We start from the raw sequence: 19,919 nt of genomic DNA on the forward strand, positions 1-19,919 counted from the left end.
TCAAAAAATTAAAGAAAAATAAATTTAAGCGGAAAAAATATATTTGATTCCACTACTAAATATATTAATAAAGCGCAACACGTGCTTTTAACGTCGTGTATGTGCTGTTTCAGGGAGTCCAGGGTGGTCAAGCGGGTGCAGCCGCGGGTGTACAGGGAACGCAGGACGCCAGTCAGCAGCAGCAAGACAAAAAAAGCCCCGCGGTGAGCCAGTGAGGCCAGGAGTCCCCGCGCCCCCCCACCAGGGGGCGACGGGGGCGCAGGCCCAAGAACGTGGCTCCCTAGCGGGGCGAGAATCCTAGCCTCCCCACTGCCACCGCTTATTTGGCTTCTGCGGCTGGCTCCACGGCTGGCAGGTTGTCGTCACACGTTGGTCACACATTTCCGGCGTTGGCCTGCCAACCCGGTTTGCCAGCAACAGCAGCGAGCCACCATCATCCGGAGCAGTTGGGTCACGTGGCCGCCGCCGCCGCCGCCGCCGCCGCTGCCGCCGCCTCGATGGGCATGGAGTCCTCGGAGCTTATGGCGATGGCTCATTATCAGGCACAGCAGCTGCAGCGGCAGTTGCTGGCCGAGCAATCAGGTCCGGGCACCCCGATGCTACCACCTACGTCTGCTCAGCCTACTGGTGGAGGCTTGACGCAGCCGCAAGGACTCCAGGGGCAGCAGCAACAGCAGAGTCAGATGCAACCGGGTCAGGATCCATTGCAGAGCCTGGTGCAGCAACTGCTCTGTTTACAGCAGATTGAGTATTTCTTGGCGCAGCGCGGTCACAAGTAATTACATTTTGGAAAACGTACGGATCATCTCACGAGAGATGATTGGACCAGAAAGTGATGTACGGAACTCGTTGTGAACGAGAAACGCGTTTGTGCTAAAGTGCTCTGGTTCGTCAATAGGTATATTCCGTGCCGAATTGTCGAGCGACCCTGCAGTGCTGCTGCATTTGATGTTGTGCACTATCGAGGATGAAGACGAAAACGAACTTACGTGCGGTGGCAGTCTGCTCGAGTTCGTAATGTTTTTCTAATTCTTGGACGGATGGGGGAGGAGGAGAAGTAGCGCGGTATCTTTATTCGTTACGATAATGCGGGAAGATTACGAGAAAAAATCGAAGGAAAGGAGCGATAGATAAATAGAGGAGAATTGAGCCCGTGTATTCGTGAATTATTGTATCGTTTCGAAATACCGTGCGGATGGACAGTGATCTCCGAAATAGTAGAGATCAAGTGTTTTAGCGTGTGATAAAAACTTTATGTCAAAAATTATATTAAATATGAAAAAGGTGGAATACATACAATGTGACTAAACAGTGAAAGATCGCTTTTGGACAAAAAGTAGGAAGCGAAAAAAGGAACGTTAATGCCACACGCATCAGAGACGATTATCCGCTCTAGTGCAAGCTGTGAATGAATCTCTATCCGTCAACAGTATTGATATAATTAATAGAGTAAATGAATATAAAATATTGTAAGAACTATATCGTAAGTACGTATTTGTGCAAATGTCAGTGTGCAAGTTAGGCAGAATGCGCGATATGACAGTGAGAAAGAATATATGCTCGAGATATATGAGAAAGAAAGAGAAGAAAAAATGAATACGCAAGGATGCAAGTGATTAAATCAGAGAAAAAGAGAGTGTGTGAGGGAGAGAGAGAGCTAGACAGAGTCACTTTCGATTCAAATATGTTTTTATTTTTAAATGCGGGGATTGACCGGACGTCAATACAAATCTCGCTGATTATCCCGAGGGCTCGTTATAGAAGTTTATCTTTTATTATTATTATAATTATTTGACGAACCACGGAAAGTGTGAGATTTTGCACGTTAAGTATGTAAGAAAAACCTCGTTTCCAAATATTCGACATTATTGGTACATGTAACATAAAGGTAAAATATTCTTGGAACCGAGACGACACGGTATCAATCTCTACAGTGCAGGAAAAAAAATGTAAAAGCATTTTTTAACAAAATGCTTCTCGTTTTATATTTACATCGCGTTATGATACGTAGCACAGCACGCACCCACGTCTTAGGAATTATATGTGTCTTAACTTTATATGTGGGATATATCCAGATGAATACTTTATGTTCACTGATCTGATCATGTTTCTACTTTAAACCAGAGCTTTTTTAACAAAATATTAGGACCTTTATAATATTATTTAACATATTAGTAATGTGTGTATGCGTGATTCGATACAATGCACACAATGTACATCACGTGAAAATATATATACAAAACACATACAATACAGACACATGTAAATCTTTAGTAAATAAAGTTCCTTGCGCGTTACATTTTAAACATCATGTATGTTCCTCATTACTATGTTTAGACGCGTTGCATTTGTTCCTATTTTTTACATTTTTGTGATTCGTTACGTGTTCCTTCTTTTAGCATGATTTTAATCAGATTCAAATGATTTTAAGAAAACATCAAATCATTCATCTTTTTTAATCATCTATAAGACTTGATTAATGTGCTCTTTGATTCTTGCGAATCTTTTTTATGTATAATAATTACTTAAAATGATAATAGCAATTAATTTTCTCAAATCTCAACTTTAAAAAAATGTCTAATATTTTAAGTATTTATATCATTTATATATAAAAATTTGCGTTGAGAATCAGAGTTATACATTATCGCGCGTCGAAATGTAAGAAAGGGGAACATTGTTTCAATCGTAATTATAATACATCACATAAATTCTGCGATTCCTTCAGCATTTTCCCGCATGGCTAATGTCATATGAATACGATCCTGGTACGAGCTCTGTTTTGATTTCAAAATTCTAATTTTTCGAATATATGAACACATACATCTACAGAGATAGACACATATACTTGAGAATATAATTCGCATGTCACAAACCGTTCTATTGCCGTAAATATTCCCTGTCATTGTAGATCTGCATGAAAACAAAATGCATTCGCAAAATCATATGCCGTTCTCACATCGGGTCATTAATCGGATAACAAGTTTACGCCATCGTAACAAGAAAAGGAAGTTTTTAGATTTTAATTTCTGTTACGCGAAATTTAAGATCAAATTTTCTTTCTATTGTTCGAAAATTTTTTCTATTTGTTTGATTTTAACTGTAATCCAAAGAACAATATTACTTTCTGAAAAATCAAAGTGGTGCATCACGCCTTCGGGATCTTTAAATCGGACCATTCTCGGATATTTGCAAATGAATGAATCGAATCCGACTATTTATCAAATTTTACACAGAGAAACGGGGAGAGGAGATGGAAAGCGCATATACATACAAAATGGAGTTTATATCCTTTTAAAAAGCAAAACATTTTCTGCATTTATGTATGTCGAAACCGCGCGGGAATATATTTTGATATGTACAAAGATTATTAACATATTCATGCGCATCATACGAATATCAATCTTTTTTTTTTCTTTGAAAGATCGCCATTGTGTTTTCATTATTTTGCTGGTTTTAAATGCAAACGCGTATATTACCGAACATTGATCTTCTATCTTCTTTTACCTGATTCTTTTTTTTTTAGATTGAAATAAAGTAGACTACACAGATACGAGAGCGAATGTGGCTTATGTATAGAAAGTATCGAGAGCGAGAGACGAATCGTGCGACAAAAAAAAAGATACGCACGCATGTCGTTGAGCAGGCACTTACACGTACATACACAGTTACATATTTACATATACACTTACTCCAGAGTCACACACAAAAAGAATCGTGAATTAGTTAGATAAGCCACGCCTGAAGCCAGTACAGTCCCACGGCGTGAGAGTGTGCGAAAACAGGAGAAAGGTGTATTTCGTAAAATATACTTGTGCATATAGAGAGACAAAAAGAATGAGAGAAAGCTAAGCGAAATCGCAAAAAGTAAGAGAGAAAAAACGCACATGTATAGGAGCGCGTGTGTATGCGTGTATGTGCGGGAGAGAATGTGAGAGAATGTACGAATGATTTCGACACGAGCATGCAGTGGGTTTTAGCATAAATGATCTATTGACAAATGTTGTATATTATTACGAATTATAATGACACTATTATAATTAATTAATTAATTAATTAATTATTATACCCTAATAATGTGAATTGAATTTAAACGACAAAAAATACACGAAATGATAAGTAATAGGCGAACAAATTTTTAATTGTTAGCGCACGAAAGCCGAAATTATAATGCCCCACGGGCATCCCTAGGCCGAAACTCGAAAGTAGCATCAAATCGTATCCGCGCGACATAGTCGAAAACAAAATACATTACACAGTACGTGGCAAAGTCGCGCGGAGGCGAGACTTTGGTACGGAACTTGAGATCCTTGCCGGGAGAAAGTGCATCGCCCAGGCCTCGAGCGGCACGATTTGCCCTCCGTATAAGGAAAGGACTGTGATCTTCGTTATAGTAATCCGATCTATAACGCGCGATTCACGACGCTTCACTGCAAGCAAACAAGATCTCGACATTCCGCGGTATCGCACTAGTCACATTCGCAGGCAAGCACAATGTCATAAAGTCGACCGGCAAACATTTATGGTTGGCTTTACTGATGATGATTAACTTTTAACCGCGGTATTTTTATCGATTCTTCGCCTCTTTCTAGCTCGAACCTTATAGAAGGAAATGAAGAATCGCTCGAATCGAATTAATCGGTGGCATTAGTCTTCAAACGTTGATAACAGATTGAATAATATTTAGCAAACGTCACCATTGAATATCGTCGTGCGTTATTGCGTAAGGTATTTTTTCAAAAGTATCATTTGTGCGTTAAATTATCTCTCTCTCTCTCTCTCTCTCTCTCTCTTTCAGGAGTGCATATTGATTTGCCTATCCGGAAATAAATCCTATGTGTTCCGTTCGAATAGTCGGCGATGCACTTCGAAACAATGTTGAGAATAGCCACGAGATGCGAGACGAGACACGCAAACTCTCGGCCGCATCTTCATCCTGAAGCTATTTTAATTTCAAACAATGATTCTACAAGTCGTCGCGCTATGGGAAACGTCTCGAGCGATACACCTCGTGATTGTTCATCGCCATATGAGGTCATACTTGTACGAGTCAAGTTTTTTAATTTATGCGCAAGAGGAAAGCGGAGGGACAACGGGCTCGGCGGGCTCAGTGAAAGTATCGATCATAATAGAGTGACAGGTCGCACACAAGGTGGATGACCTAAGGTCGTGCATTAATCTGCGAGAAAGCGGCTTTTGGTTTCGAACGCATTTCATTTTTTGCTTTCTTTGTATTTCTGCGAATGTACAAAACGGAATTGCGCATATTTTCTACGAATACGGAGAAAGAATATATAAATGCTGAATCTCTTTTGCTATGGCGATCAGAAGAGATTGCCGGAATAAAATTTAAACGCTTGCCTTTGAAGTCACGCTTCTCGTTTTCGCGCGAAATGTGTAAAAAGGACGCTCATAAAGGACGATGATTGCGAAAAACAACACAAAATTTATTACGAATAGTCGTTAACATAATGACGCGTATTATTTCTTAATTACTTAACGCGATTTTGCATTAATTATAGTCTTTATTGCGCGATGCTCGACGCTCTCACCAGCAATTAAATGACTAGGGCAATTTCGTTATTGAATTTTCTGTTTTTACCTAATTCGGATTAAGATCATGTTTAATTCGTACGCTACGTATTCTAATGAAATTTGATACATCAATGAATACTACTTACATATATCACGAGTAAAAGTTTCAATACTTTATATTTTAGAAATTTTGATTCTAAAATTTTCGAATGACATAATTATTCTTTAATCTTAAACACGTATTTTCTTTTTCAGGAAGACCATAGATTTAGAATTGTAAGGTAATTTTTGCGAATTTTAACATATAACGAAAATCATAAAATTCTCTAAAAGCAAGTAGAAATAGCAATCAAATTAAAAATCATGTATTGGAATCAACTTTATTTTTTTGGATGTAAATTATTTTATATTTAACATTATTATGAGATATATTGATCAGTGTCTATGAAGTCTACTTTTATTAATTTTATCTAGCGTGATTGAAACTTTTATCTTGTATTTAATGAGATATTGCAATTACACATTCCAGAGAAATTAAATAAATCGTGCCGAATTTGTGCTGTAAGTTGCATTATTAAAATGATAACTTTTAATTAAATCTTTCGCAATCGTGCAAATGCGTAATTCACGAAGCCAACGACAACAGCAAGCGTTCGATTAGCTTAATTTCTATTCATTAACAAGATTTAGCGCGAATTTGCCGGCCGCGATGTCGTAATTCATAATTAATATTTGATAGGTTGTTAATAAACGAATTACATCTAGCATCTGTGAATAGAGTATCATGTTCATTCAATTGTCTCATTCACATTCATCCAAACATTAGTACATTCTGTTCGATTAGTCTACAGTCATGATAATTGTGATTGGTATTTCGTCGCACAAAAAATGGAAAACTAGAAAGAAGAGCAAATTATTTGTTAAATCTAATGATTCTAAAGAATTATTTATTTCCCTACCGAAACAAAACGTCTTTAATGTAAATATAATTCGGTATATTCTGACAGGATTAACGTCTGAGAGCATGATTGATCGAATCATATATGCGCGATGCTGCTAATTTTACGTACGAGATTCTTCGCCGCATGATGGTTTGATTCTGAATTGGAAAGATCTCGAGTACATTTTGGCTCAGGGAGAGAAAAAGTATGTCGTATTCGAAAGCGAGCTTTGAATTGAATGATCACTGCGATCACTTCCTTCTCGTCGACTCGATCGAGCGATTCTTTAAGTCGTAGGATTGATTTTTGCAGTTAAAGTTCCTCATTTAGCTCATTTAGTGATAAAACAATTCCGCTCGAAATATTTAGACTATCATATATTCTTCAATATATTAATTATCTTTATTGATATCCGAGATCTTTAGCAGTTTGCTTTTAATCTGTTAACAGAAAAAAAACAAAAACAAGAAAATCGAGAAATGTGCAATATACTCAAATCTAATTTATCTCGATAAAAAAAGTGTTTGCTAAGTTTTTAATTAATCGTTTGTTTAAGACGGCCGCGTATGTATATTTGGGAAAATTGTTTCTCGATCATTAATGTTGGATATAATTTATACAATTCGGAATACAGAAATCTCATGATTATTATGCCGTGATATACACAGAACTTTATAATTATCTTGGAATCAAATTGCATATCACCGACCGAATCTCAGGAGAAGCTGATTAGTATTATGGAAGCGATGCGGAAAGTCGAATATTACGTAACCGCGATCCTAGACCGATTAGCGTCTCATCCTGTTGTCCAACCGATGCTGTTTACCTTAAAGGATGATATTCCAAATAATTGTTGATAAATGGTCAGTCCTGTATATAATGCTAAGGAGGGAAAGAAAAACGTGTGCCATTCGTCGCTGCACGACGAACACAAGTAAAGGCAATAAATAATATATCATTGTTCCAAGTTTAGAGGACTCTCTTATTTTTGTCTTGGCAATTTTTGAAGCTTTTTCTCGTATATGTCCGATTATAAATCAAATCATTGAATCGTATGCAAAAAGAACGCAATTCTATCTCAAAATGAGCACTTTTGATAGGATGATAGTTTTGTCAAATAATTATCACGGTTTAATTATTTTCCTCGATTAAAGAATGTTGATAGAATCAATTTTCATTAAAAGATATTATATTGTAGCTTTACATGCTTAACTAAGTTTTTTTTTAATATTTAAAACTGTGTTTAGGAAGGAACATTTAAGCATGAATTAGAAATAATTATATAATCGCGATTTATCGAACTTTACAAGAGTCTAAAAGACATTGAAATTTTGCAGACGTCCTTTGCATGTTGCTTGGTTTCTTTAATAAGCAACGTAAACAAAACACAAGAAAGAAATTGTTCATAAATACATAATATCACTCACCATGTTGCCATCGACTGTTATTCGATACTTTTGTAAATATTGTCCTCTGAATTTGGCACATTGAAAAGCTCCGAAAAGCCTCTCTCTGTGGTCGATGTGAGAGACGCAAATCCTGAGATCGGCGGGTCGATCAGATCTTTATTAACATCGGACGTCAGTCTAGAGCGACGATTGTGCACTGTTAGTGTGTAAAATATTAGCGAATTAGGAACGATTTAATTGCGATCAAGGATATTACCTACCTACCTACCTACCCACTTACAAGTGGACATGGGCCAAACTCGGTATATTATATTAATATACGTTCAAAGTTGGCCCATCGCCATGACCAATGAAGTAATAAGAAAAGAAAAAAAAAAAAATAAAATAAAAACAAAAATAAATTGTCATCTAATTACATTTTTACGCACTCCAAATTTTTATCCTCGTCATTTGTATCATAGCAATCATGTGTTTAAAGAAGGATCCACATTATATGTATGTAATCAAAATTGTAACTGATAAAACGTTAATAAAAAAACGATATCCGAAACTTGCCTGTATATCCCACCGTTGCCGATCTTTTCGCCTTCGCACAATGACCGTTAATATTTTGATTTAATCTGTATATTGTTTTTCATGTGTGACTTTCGTTAATATTGCACTTGCTTCCGCGAGTTCATCATTAGAAGATATAGAATCGAAATTATAAATATGTACAATTAACAAACACTGATCACTACTATCGTATCGACTCGTTTTAAAAAACTTAACGCGCCATATCTTTTGATTTGATTGAGAATAAACATAGATGGTATACATTCCCTGTCAAAATCTCCCCTAGCAGTTAGATAGGACACTAAAAGCCCCTACCGAATGACAAGCTATCGCACTAGAGTACGGATTGCGTAATCAACACGTGTGTGAAAGGAATGCAAATTATCGAGGATATATAGAGAGAGAACTACGTAAATTCTTAGAAAATAGAAATACAGCAGTTAATATTATTTTGTCAATTTTTACCTTGTTTTTCGAAAAAAAAAAGAAAATAGGAATTGGCATGTCATGTCTTTGAAAATTCAAATTGTAATAACCGCGATTGATCCTCCTCTTTCTTCTATCAGGCTGTTCCGATTTCCGATTCCTCACTCGGGTGCAATATTATAGTGTACGTAACATAAACTATACTCTATAGTATCATAAGATGCGTACGTTCATGGTTTATGCTCGCGCAACTCCTCGTTCATCGACAATCATTGGTTATGTATGCGCGGCGGATATATATGCGAACGATGATGATTTCGTCGCATAATTAATTTGATACCCTATCGAGGATAACGTTGATCTTAGAAAATAATGCGTTTCATGTACGCGTATAATTTGCGATCTAATAGATAGTGTGAGCGAAAAACCAAACCCAACACTAAGTGTTACGTATAGTATCACGAGTCCGCGATTATTTTTATAGGAAGATTTCGTATATGTGTAAATGAGAGTGAATAGATTAATTAATCTTATTATACGTGCGGAAAGTGTCTGCAACATAACGCAGCATCGAACGATGTACACGTGGAAACTGACTGGTCATGCTTTCAAACGATTCAACACGAGTTGTACTAGTCACAACAGTAATAGATTAGCCATCGTTTTGCAGCATTGCGGTCCAAAGACTCAAAATCGCGGTAAATTTGGCAGTTACCGCAAGAAGATAAGTTTATGGTTCCGTGAACAAGGCACACAGGTGGCCCACGTCTGCAAGAAACAGTTCGAGTTCATAGCGGCTCAACGAATCAGACGATACATACAGATCTTTCATCTGTATACGAGAATATGGGACGAGGTAGCATTGAGAGAATTCATGCGGTCATGGAGATTGAGACTCGCCAGAAACACCAAGAATTTTTTGATAAGCGCGACCGGCTTGTCCGTGTACGATTGGAATCGCGATAGGATAAGCGATGAGGAAATTAATAGGTGGTTGTAACAAACATGTTTTGTGTTTATAATCACAAAACGTGTGTGTATAATATTTCTAGAATATTTTTCTAATAATACTTTATTTCTTGCAGGTATAAGTGTGAAATTGAAGGAATTCATACATTGCGAGACTCCACAGTAGTCTGTACTAAATGTCATTTGCGAATTGTTATTGATATTGTACAGCCCAATGTGAAATATTGTAAATGTGGAGTTCAATCTTCTCTCACTTCAAGTGAAGATTGTAAGTTTATTTTATATCAATTATTCAATATTAAGATGTTACATTTCCTATCTTTATATATATTTTGGTATTTAATTTATGAAATATATACATAGTAGATAGTTGGCAGCCTTTCATTGAGCGTCAGGATATGTTAATATGGAGAAAAAAAGAATCTGATTCGGGAGGATTATATGCATATAAAGTATACGGTTCCTTCTCTGATGTTACTGCTGATGATTTTCTGCAAGTACAAATTGATGTAGATTATAGAAAACAATGGGATCCCACTGCTCAGGAATTAAAAATTATCGAGACTGATCCAAAGTCAGAATCATCCATTAATCATAGTACTGACATTATTCATTGGGAAATGATCTGGCCTGTAAGTCTGATATAATCTACTATCTCTCATTGTGAAATATATGTTTTCTTATTTAATAATTGATTAATTCGTACTGCGTAGAAATTATTTTCTAACAGAGATTATGTATATCAACGACGATGGATTGTGGATAAAGAGGAGGGACTTGTGATTATTGTGAGCAGAGTAACAGAACATCCTGATGTTCCAGAAAAACGAGGAATTTACAGGTATGTTAAAAAGATTCAAGAAATCATATATGTAGATAGATACATATTGTGTATGTATATATGAAACATTGTTAACTTGGTTGATCAATCTTTTTTACTTGTTATATTTCATTAAATGATAGAGAAATGATTTAATTGAATGATCGAGTATACTGATTATCAAAATTAAATATCAAACTAAAATTCCGGATTTTTTATCAATAAATCGATCTAAATCTAAAATATGTATGTAACAGGGTCAAGACATATTGGTCGTACATGGTGATAAAACCTTATACAAAATTTCATGAGCCAGGTATCGAATTCGGTCTTACTTACTTTGATGATCCTGGCGTCGCTGTACCATCTGCTGTTACTACATGGGTAGCATTAAGAGGTTTGTTTCTTTATACTATTACAAAGTGGATGATAAAATCTTTTTCAATGTATTATGTTAATATATATATGTTAATAATGGTAATATATATATATATATATATATATATATATATATATATATATATATATGTATATATATATATATATATATATATGTATATATATATATTTATTTATTTATTTATTTATTTTAGGTTTACCAGATTTTCTAATTCGCATGAGACAGGCTTCAAAGAATTATCAAAAATATAAACTGATGAAACAAAATACAAGTGAACATAAGAACAGTCTTACATTTCCTGAGGACGATGTTTCCAAAGATCAACATAAAGTTGATGTAGAAAATGATTTAGACAATGATAAAAAATCGATGAGAGATTACCAAGATCCACGAGATAATTCTACTAACAATACTAACAAATTGGATGTGGTACACGATGTACAGCAAGAAAATGATATAACAGAAATTGAAAATAAGGATACAAATTCTACATCCAAAGAAGAACAAGGTTTATTACATTATTTCTATCTTACGAAATTATTTGCATTTTTGGATCTTTGACAATTGGATTTAATGAAGTAACTTTTGAGCAGTAGATATTTTAATGTAATTTCATATGAGGAAAATAACAATCTATTATCGATATAAAAGAGAGCAGATTCATAGAACAAATGATTATTTCATTAACGTATATTAGAGAAATAATATGTGCTTTATGTATAACGATATGAAATTGTGAACATATGACAACCCATCCATTTTTCATTTGACCAGTGAATGATTTTCATCTTTTATAAAAAAACAAAAAACAAATCATCATAAGCAAATAATGAGACTGACTAAGTATGTCATTGTGACTTTAGTTTATTCATTGAAACTTTGCATCATGTGTTATAAACAGTAATGAATTAGAATTAGAACAAACAGAAGATCATCTATTTGATGGAAAAATCATGAATTTAGCTGATTTGATTTGATAATTTATATGGTACATAAACAGATTTCTATACAAAATGATTCAAACTTATTGTATCTTTCTAAACATAGTATAAAACAATCAAGATATATTTGTATATTATTTAATCTATATATATCAGATATATATAATTCTTTGAGATACAAAAAGATTCAATAATAGCAAAAATTTAAAATTAATTATTAAAAGTGCAACTTTCTTAAAAAAGTACTGTATTGAAAAAGGAACTGGAATTTTTTTGTATACTACATATGCATATATATATATATATATATATATATATATATATATATATATATATATATATTAGACTTTTTTAAGAAAGTTACACTTTTAATAATTAATTTTAAATTTTTGCTATTATTGAATCTTTTTGTATCTCAAAGAATTATATATATTTAATATTTTTAAAATTATCGTATATACAAGCAATTTTGTCTTCCCAAAAATATATTGTGCATGCATACAATACAAAATATCTGAATTGTTTTATATTATATATACATAATATATACATATTTGCACAGAAAATGTAAATACATATAGAATATAAGAATATCTATTTATATATTATGCCAGAGAATATAAAAAAAAACAAAGAGAATAATTATATAAATATTCTTTAGGTATATATAAAATACTGTATAAGAAATTGTGTCATAGAAAATGCAATTGTAACTTTCATTAGAATAATCATTATGTAAATAAATTGTATGTGTTAATTATATAATGTCAATATATTTGAGACGTTTATTTTGTGATGCTCTATTTCTACTAAATATAAAATGTTATATTATTTTTGATTATTTGCAGATAGCAAAGGACATTATTGTTAAAAAAAGATATGCTATAAAATAGATTTATTCAAAAATAAAAAAGTATTTATACATATTTTCATATAAATTATATTTATGCTCATATATATATAAAGAGTGTATAATAGTCTTTAAATATCTTTCTTGCTATGCAATATTTTCATCTATCATTACATGGGATATAAGAATATCACCTTCTATATCAAGTTTGAAAGTAATATCTTCTGGCAAACTTTTTGGTGTAGACAAAAAATCTGAGCAGTCTTCATCATGACATTTCTGATACATTTTTTTCTTATTTAAATCTACTATCCAATATATATTGTTACTTTTATGGTATCTGCCAATGTTTTCACAGTATCTATAAAATAATGTAGAAAATATGCTCTTTATATTATTTCTTTTATGTAGGAAGATAGATGTATATAGAAAAGCTAATTAATAACTGTCTGATCATTATTGTACTCTACCTGTTACCATAAATTTCATATCTCAATATTTTGGTTTTATCGGAATATTTAACGATGCGTATCTTTCCGGGCTCAACAAGACTACTAACATATCTGTCTATTTCAGGGTATGGTGAGATCTGATTATTATCCTCGTGACTGTATTGCATTGGTATCTTCGAGTAAAGTTGAACTTTTACGTCACTCCGATTAAAAAACTCAAGCAAAATTAAATTTTGCTTGTTTGGAAAATACGATATCAGGGAATCCAAAAAGATTCCTAATTCCTTTTCTCTGCATTTATTTATTGGATTATGCATACAATCTGCAGAGACTGTTAAATACGATTGTTTTCCCCATTTGGTGGAAAGGTATATTCTAAACTGTCTATTTTTTGTATAAACACCATTGTCAACAAACAACTTTTTGCCATGGTTTGTCTCTACAAGCATTTCCTCAATATCTACTTTATTAAATTGACTTAAGATTCCATGCGACTGTATATCTGAATGTAGATAAAGCATGATATCATTGTATATGGTTTTGATAAACTTTCCAACATGTGAGTTATCCTTAAAAGCCATATCCTTAATAGTGAAAATCACATGCCTGCTGAATTTTGTGCTGGATGTAGAATCCAGTATTAAAAAGTTATTTCTATCACACAACAGGTGATAATGTGTAAGTAAATATACGCGTATAATATCTATTAGTGTCCTGGTCATGCGTGATCCATTGCATAGTGGATTTAATTCGACCAGATATTCTAAATCCAGGTACAACCAACATGGTGAATCTTGTGGTATTACCTGTTAAGTTTATAACAATTTTTTGATGACTTTATATAGCAAGAGAGAGAAAGCATATTAAAAATATTATCTAAAAAAAGATATATATTAAAAATATATTTTGTTTAAAAATTATATTTCCCATAAAAAATAGAATTCTTTTCAAATCAATTTAAAATGTGATTATAACTCAATTACATTTTTAAACAATTACATTTATAATTTAGAAATCTAAAATTAAAATTAGAAAATTAGAACTTTTATATTTAATATATAATTATATATTAAAATATGAATAGTATGTGCATAGATCCTATAAATTGTTCAATAAATTGTAATAATATATTAATACACTCAAATGTATCTACGTAACATAATTATGTATCGATGATTCTTGATAAAATAATTAAAAAAAATAAATGTTTATTATGTTCTTTTAAAATCATGCAAATTATGTTGCATGTGTGCATATATTTTTCTATCTTCAAATCCAAGAGAGAAATATTTAAATATTTTAAGCATGTTTGATTTAGTATGTATTAAAATAAGCGAAACTATATGTTCAAGGGTATTCACCTCATATGAACATCTTTCTTCTTGCGGTTTTGCCTTGTAGTACCACCAATAGACCTCCGGATGCGCAACGACAAATCTGCGACTACCATCGCTGGGTCGTTGATACGCGAAGATGCAAAGCGTGTCTGTTTTTTTAGTGCTATATTCGACGGCTGCTGTGAGGGCATCAGCTTGTCTGTGAAATTCCTGCCAATATTGCGTCGGGCCTAGTATATGCGATGGCATAACCCGATATGTTTTCACCCAGCTAATGTTAGACTTGGATTTGCGCTTTTGCACTTTACCGCCATAAAACTTTTCCGTGCTAATTGTATTCATCGTGCTCACTTTACATATGAATGAACAATTGACGCAATTTCATTGTCGCTTTGTTGTGATTTTAGAGATGAAAGATATCTCTCGCAAATATATATACGTGTCGCGTTCGGAACAGCTGATTGTGAGCTGATTGTAAACCGTTTCCCGCCAATTTTGTGACAGCTGTTACATGACGTGAGTCATTCCATATCAAAGTCTGTGATTTCAAATGATGCAAACGTGAAATCTAATACATATATTCATGAGATATGTTATAATATATGACAAAAAGTATATGTTCAGCTTTTTGAGAGATTCATTTGAAAAATAAAGACTTAGAGTTTAGATAATATATTTTAGATAGTAAAATCTCTCACTATCCAACATGCATGAATCAGCTTCTTTCAGGAACCACTCATAATAATCAGTTTTATGAAGTGCTTATATTTTAATGATACAATTATTTAATGAAATATATTTTATGCTATCGCAGCATAATTATTGCGGCAGAGGAAATTATTAGTGAAGCTTATTGAAATTATTGACAAGATCGTAAAATAGCTGATTTGATTTGGAAAAATTTTTAAAACTGCGATTCTAAAACTTTGTAGAATTTTAATTCTAGAATTTTAAATTATACAAATTTTTAAATTCTAATATAAATAAAAACTTAAAAAATTGAAATTTTAGAATCTTCAACTTTATTTTTTTTTCATTTACAGTATAGAGAAAATTACTATCTAAAAATTCATTATTACAACTCATCTCTCAATTTTCACAAATGATTGCTGTACAACTTATAAATATCTAAGGAGAAAAAAAATCTATATATATATATATATATATATATATATATATAATTCCATATACGATCCATATAAAATATCCATATATATGTTAGATTTTCAAGATATTGTAATCACAAATGTTCTAATCCTGCATACTACATATGTATTAGCTAAATAATAGCACAAATATTATACGAATAAAAAAATTAAATCGTGCATCGTTTCTTCATCGCGACTGTTCTGAATTTACAGGAAACCGGTCGTACGTGAAAGTAGTCTGTCTGCATATTCAATTGAATTCGCGCAATAACATCGTGACATGATCGGTACATTTCGATTATCCATTGTATGCAAATTTTTTTTTCGATTTTTAACTAGAAATTAGGTGACACATATTCATTTATCCATGTAATACATCGCGATGCTTTCTATTAATGTCATTGTATCCTGTTCTTTTGTCACTTATCAATTGTGTACGCACGTTACTTCATTATCTCGTATATGAATGTCCTAAATTGATGATTTTAATTAATTAAATTACTTATAATGTGATAATAAATCATATAAACCTTTATTTTTTTATTAATATAAATTATTAACGTAATATTAATATAAATATTTATCAAAGTAAATTTTTCGAGAAGGAATTAAATTATGTGATGACAATTGTTCACACGAGCACTACGGAAAAAAAAGATTTTGATACATTCCAGCATCAATTTATCATGCTCTTTTTAAAAATGGATGCGTAGAAAATCTTGCGCGTTTCAGACGAAATATGATAACATTGGAAAGCTTGCTGAGAGAGTTACAATTTTCATAATTATTGTCATGGCAAATTGCGAAAGTTAATTAATGTATGTACTAATCTGTTTACCAGGAATAGTTAGTGCCGAAGCCGCTAAAAGTGGCGTGTACTATGGGGGCGGCTGTTTCGTATGAGTAAGGGGCAGCGTAAGTCTTGGCGACCACCGGCGCGGCATGAGCGGTATACGCGAGAGCCGGTGCATAGGTCTTTGCGACGAGTTGATGAGCAGCGGCGGGTGCGTATGCGTAAGCGGTCTTGGCGATCAAGGGGGTTGCTGCCGGTGCCGCGTAAGCGGTGTACGCAGCGGTGGTCTTGGCGATCAAGGGGGTTGCTGCCGGTGCCGCATAAGCGGTATACGCAGCGGCGGTCTTGGCGATCAAGGGGGCTGCTGCCGGTGCCGCGTAAGTGGTGTACGCGGTCTTAGCGACGAGCGGAGCGGCATAAGACTTCGTCAGCAATGGGCTGGCATAAGCGGCTGGTGCGGCGTAGGTTGCCTTGGCGTAGATCGGCGCGGCCGCGGCATATCCGTAAGCGGAGTCGGCGGCGTATCCGTAAGTGGTTTTGGCGAAGACCGCCGGAGCAGGGTGAGCGGAATAAGCAGTCAGGGCTGGTGCGTATCCGTAAGCGGCTTTGGCGATGACGGGTTGCGCGGCGATCAAGGGCTTGGCCAAGGCCGGTGCGGCATACGTTTTGGCGATCACGGGTGTGGCATAGCCGACATGGTGTTCCAAAAGATCGTTGCTCACGTGGCTGTTGCTCACGCGCACCGATGAATGCGCGGTGTCCTCGGCCCGGCTGTACGAGGACACCACGTTTTGGCCAGCGTAGCCCTTCTGCGTGGACTCTTGGCTGTAGCCGATGCTGCTGTGATCAGAGGACAATGTGCCGATGTCGTAGGACGCTGGTCCGCCGGCATTTGCCACTGCCACGAAGACGGCTAATATCACGAACTGCGATAAAGAATATTGTCATCAATAATATATTAATAATAAATGAATATTACAATGTATACAGAAATGTTCAGATAATTTTCAGATTCAAAATTTAATAAGTAAATTAATGTGTTCTGGATTTCTCTTGGATTTTACGGATTTATAGCTTTTGACAGTAGAAAAGTAATGTTCGCAATTTTAGAATAATCTCAACTTTACATTTAAAAATTATTCTTATGTAATTGTATATTTGTAATCTATCTTTTATTTAATTTATTTAAATACGAGGAATATAAATTTTGATAAATAACAAGATATAGATAAAACAAATGCTTTGATTATATTTACAACTAAAAGTATTTTGATTTGATTGAAAATTTTGCAGAATTCTTTTTGCATAGAACGCTATTATTTCTAATATTTCAAAATTTATATTCTATGCAATTTCTGTTATTGATTAATGCGCATGTGATAAGAAAAAATACTGATATAAGTTCTCGACAGCGTTGATGTATGTCTGCTTACCTTAAATGCCATTTTGCTTGTTTGAAGGAATGACTACTGGATTCTGCTGCGAAATGGTATCTGGCCACTATTTATATGCGGGTGAGATTGTAGGGGGTTTAATCGAATTTTGGGCACAAGCTTGTTCGAAGTGATTGGGCATGACCAATGGGAGAGGGAAAGGTATATGGATTTCTTTGTGGGTAATGATTAAGAAAGAAACATACGAAGATGCAAAGGAGAGGAGGTAGGAGGGAGGAAGTAGTCGTTCGAGGAGGAACATGGACGAATTCCGGGCGTGGTTCTTAAGAAATTAAAATCGCGCATTTGATTCAGAGCAGCTTAGGAAACATCGAGAGCGGCGACAATTATGATAGTTACTCATTCTAGTTTCGCTTCTAACGTCCGATTGCTTAATAGAATATTTAAATATCTTTTTTTGCATCTGAAAAGGTATAATTATAATAACGAACCTGTACGTTTTTATTTATAAAATTATAAATAAAGAGACATAAAAGGATACATAAATAATCAGTAACATCTCCTTTCATATAAAAAAATGGAAGCCATAATAAAAAGTAAAATATTTCTCACAAGTAATTTTCGTAACGAGCAATTTTAATAAAAAACGCTATCATATTTTAAGTATGAATTAGAAAATTGATTGGAAGTAGTTAGAAATTTTTTTTTTATATTTTCATTGTTTTCATATATTAATTGTAGATATATACAAATATGTAATTCTAAATTATTTGCTCTCAAAATTTATTTATTTGATCTTCACAGTAAAAAAATTAGATGATTCCACTCTTGTATCTTACAATTAGTCTTATTGTGTAATATAAATATGTTTATACAAATTTACCATATGATATTGTAGAACTCGCCAAGGACACGCTTTCTCCAAATTCTCGCACTGACATAAGCGCCGTCATATGTGTAACAGTGAGATACGTAACACTGCTCTCGTTATTAGATATAAAAAAAATGGGCGTGATCGTCCATATATAGTTTCGCACGAGAGTTAAATTTAATAACGAATTATTTATAGGATTCTAGTTCGAACTTTTAACTCGAATCATTATATATGTACCGCGCACTTTTGAGAGAAAATTACTTCAGAAAAAATGTTCATAGATTAAGATTAATCAAAGTGACAATCTCACTCTCAATTTCCTAATTTATAAATTCATTTCTCATCTCGCGAATTTTAAGATCATGCGATAATAAAGGCACAATTATATACAATATGCATTTTTTGCCAGAGAGCATCGATGCGGCCCTTTGTCATAAAGTTGGTCACCGCTGCTATAGGTGATGGTGCTAGGTCATGGACAGGCGTACCCCTTCACATAAGTCGTTGAATTTTCTCCTTTGTAAAAGTATCCTTTACGCGGAGATTACGTTCATCTTTCCGTCCGTGACCTAATATCACACCCTAAACCCTTTATTTTTATTTTACGATCGGTAAATGTAGCACCGGCTGTTTTTAAACTAGCATAAAAACGCGCTAATATAAAAACATCATATATTCGTCATCATGAGAATATCTATGATATTCCGGCTGTTATTATTTGTGATATTTTACGTATTTTATCGTAAGTACATACAAAGAATTTACAAAATTTCCATTTAATAAGTCAATAATTTTACTATAAAAAGTCGTAAATTCGTAAGTAATTTATCGTTGAGATAATTTTTTTTATTTATATGATTAATTTAATTAAATATATACTAGTATAGACTAGTATATAATCGGTATGCAAAATATGTAACTATTTTTAATTTCCTCATTTTTATATAATTATTTCAAAATAATTAATAATATTAATATTGTGATTTCCTTAATTACACGAAATATATATTGTAGGATTGAAATTATCATAAATATAATGGTTTTACATTAAATATTACTTTGTAACAAAATTATCAAA

The 19,919-nt window shown here is 33.6% G+C and overlaps 5 protein-coding genes across 11 annotated transcripts in view; 3 read left to right on the plus strand and 2 right to left on the minus strand.

Annotated features, from left to right (window-relative positions):
- Positions 1-291, plus strand: part of LOC126850254 (LIM domain-binding protein 2) — a 69,318-nt gene extending 69,027 nt beyond the window's left edge. For all 3 annotated transcript variants that reach the window (XM_050593067.1, XM_050593068.1, XM_050593069.1), the window contains exon 9: positions 114-291. In XM_050593067.1, the coding sequence (XP_050449024.1) occupies positions 114-215 (102 nt within the window). In that variant the 3' untranslated portion in view covers positions 216-291. The remainder of the gene's footprint in view (positions 1-113) is intronic.
- Positions 285-8,432, plus strand: LOC126850578 (forkhead box protein B2-like; the record flags this gene model as incomplete). The annotated part of the gene is made up of 1 exon (XM_050593722.1): positions 285-8,432. A coding segment is annotated over one exon (495 nt), but the record flags the coding sequence as incomplete, so codon positions are not given.
- A 479-nt stretch (positions 8,433-8,911) lies between these two features.
- LOC126850280 (stAR-related lipid transfer protein 7, mitochondrial-like) lies at positions 8,912-13,557 on the plus strand. Of its 5 annotated transcripts, XM_050593117.1 has the most exons (7): positions 8,917-9,856; positions 9,949-10,100; positions 10,196-10,464; positions 10,546-10,673; positions 10,910-11,049; positions 11,246-11,560; positions 13,420-13,557. In XM_050593117.1, exons 1-7 carry the CDS (start codon positions 9,369-9,371, stop codon positions 13,434-13,436), a joined length of 1,509 nt encoding a protein of 502 aa, XP_050449074.1. In that variant the 5' UTR covers positions 8,917-9,368; the 3' UTR covers positions 13,437-13,557. The 5 variants fall into 5 exon arrangements, with proteins under 5 accessions (XP_050449071.1, XP_050449073.1, XP_050449074.1 ...); XM_050593114.1 differs by lacking the exon at positions 13,420-13,557 and having other exon boundaries at positions 8,912-9,856; positions 10,199-10,464; positions 11,246-12,276; XM_050593116.1 differs by lacking the exon at positions 13,420-13,557 and having other exon boundaries at positions 8,916-9,853; positions 10,199-10,464; positions 11,246-12,276.
- Positions 12,872-15,146, minus strand: LOC126850293 (DNA-directed primase/polymerase protein-like). The gene is made up of 3 exons (XM_050593145.1): positions 14,657-15,146; positions 13,314-14,101; positions 12,872-13,204 (listed from the first exon to the last, which is right to left on the minus strand). The coding sequence occupies exons 1-3, from the start codon at positions 14,972-14,974 to the stop codon at positions 12,991-12,993; spliced, it is 1,320 nt and encodes a 439-aa protein (XP_050449102.1). The 5' UTR covers positions 14,975-15,146; the 3' UTR covers positions 12,872-12,990.
- Positions 15,147-16,166: 1,020 nt separating this feature from the next.
- On the minus strand, positions 16,167-18,504 carry LOC126850339 (cuticle protein 21.3-like). Its single transcript, XM_050593222.1, has 2 exons — positions 18,007-18,504; positions 16,167-17,499 (listed from the first exon to the last, which is right to left on the minus strand). Exons 1-2 carry the CDS (start codon positions 18,016-18,018, stop codon positions 16,615-16,617), a joined length of 897 nt encoding a protein of 298 aa, XP_050449179.1. The 5' UTR covers positions 18,019-18,504; the 3' UTR covers positions 16,167-16,614.
- Between the last annotated feature and the right edge of the window lie 1,415 nt (positions 18,505-19,919).

The sequence above is a fragment of the Cataglyphis hispanica genome, chromosome 6, assembly GCF_021464435.1.
Source record: "Cataglyphis hispanica isolate Lineage 1 chromosome 6, ULB_Chis1_1.0, whole genome shotgun sequence".
NCBI classification, from domain to species: Eukaryota; Metazoa; Arthropoda; class Insecta; order Hymenoptera; family Formicidae; genus Cataglyphis; species Cataglyphis hispanica.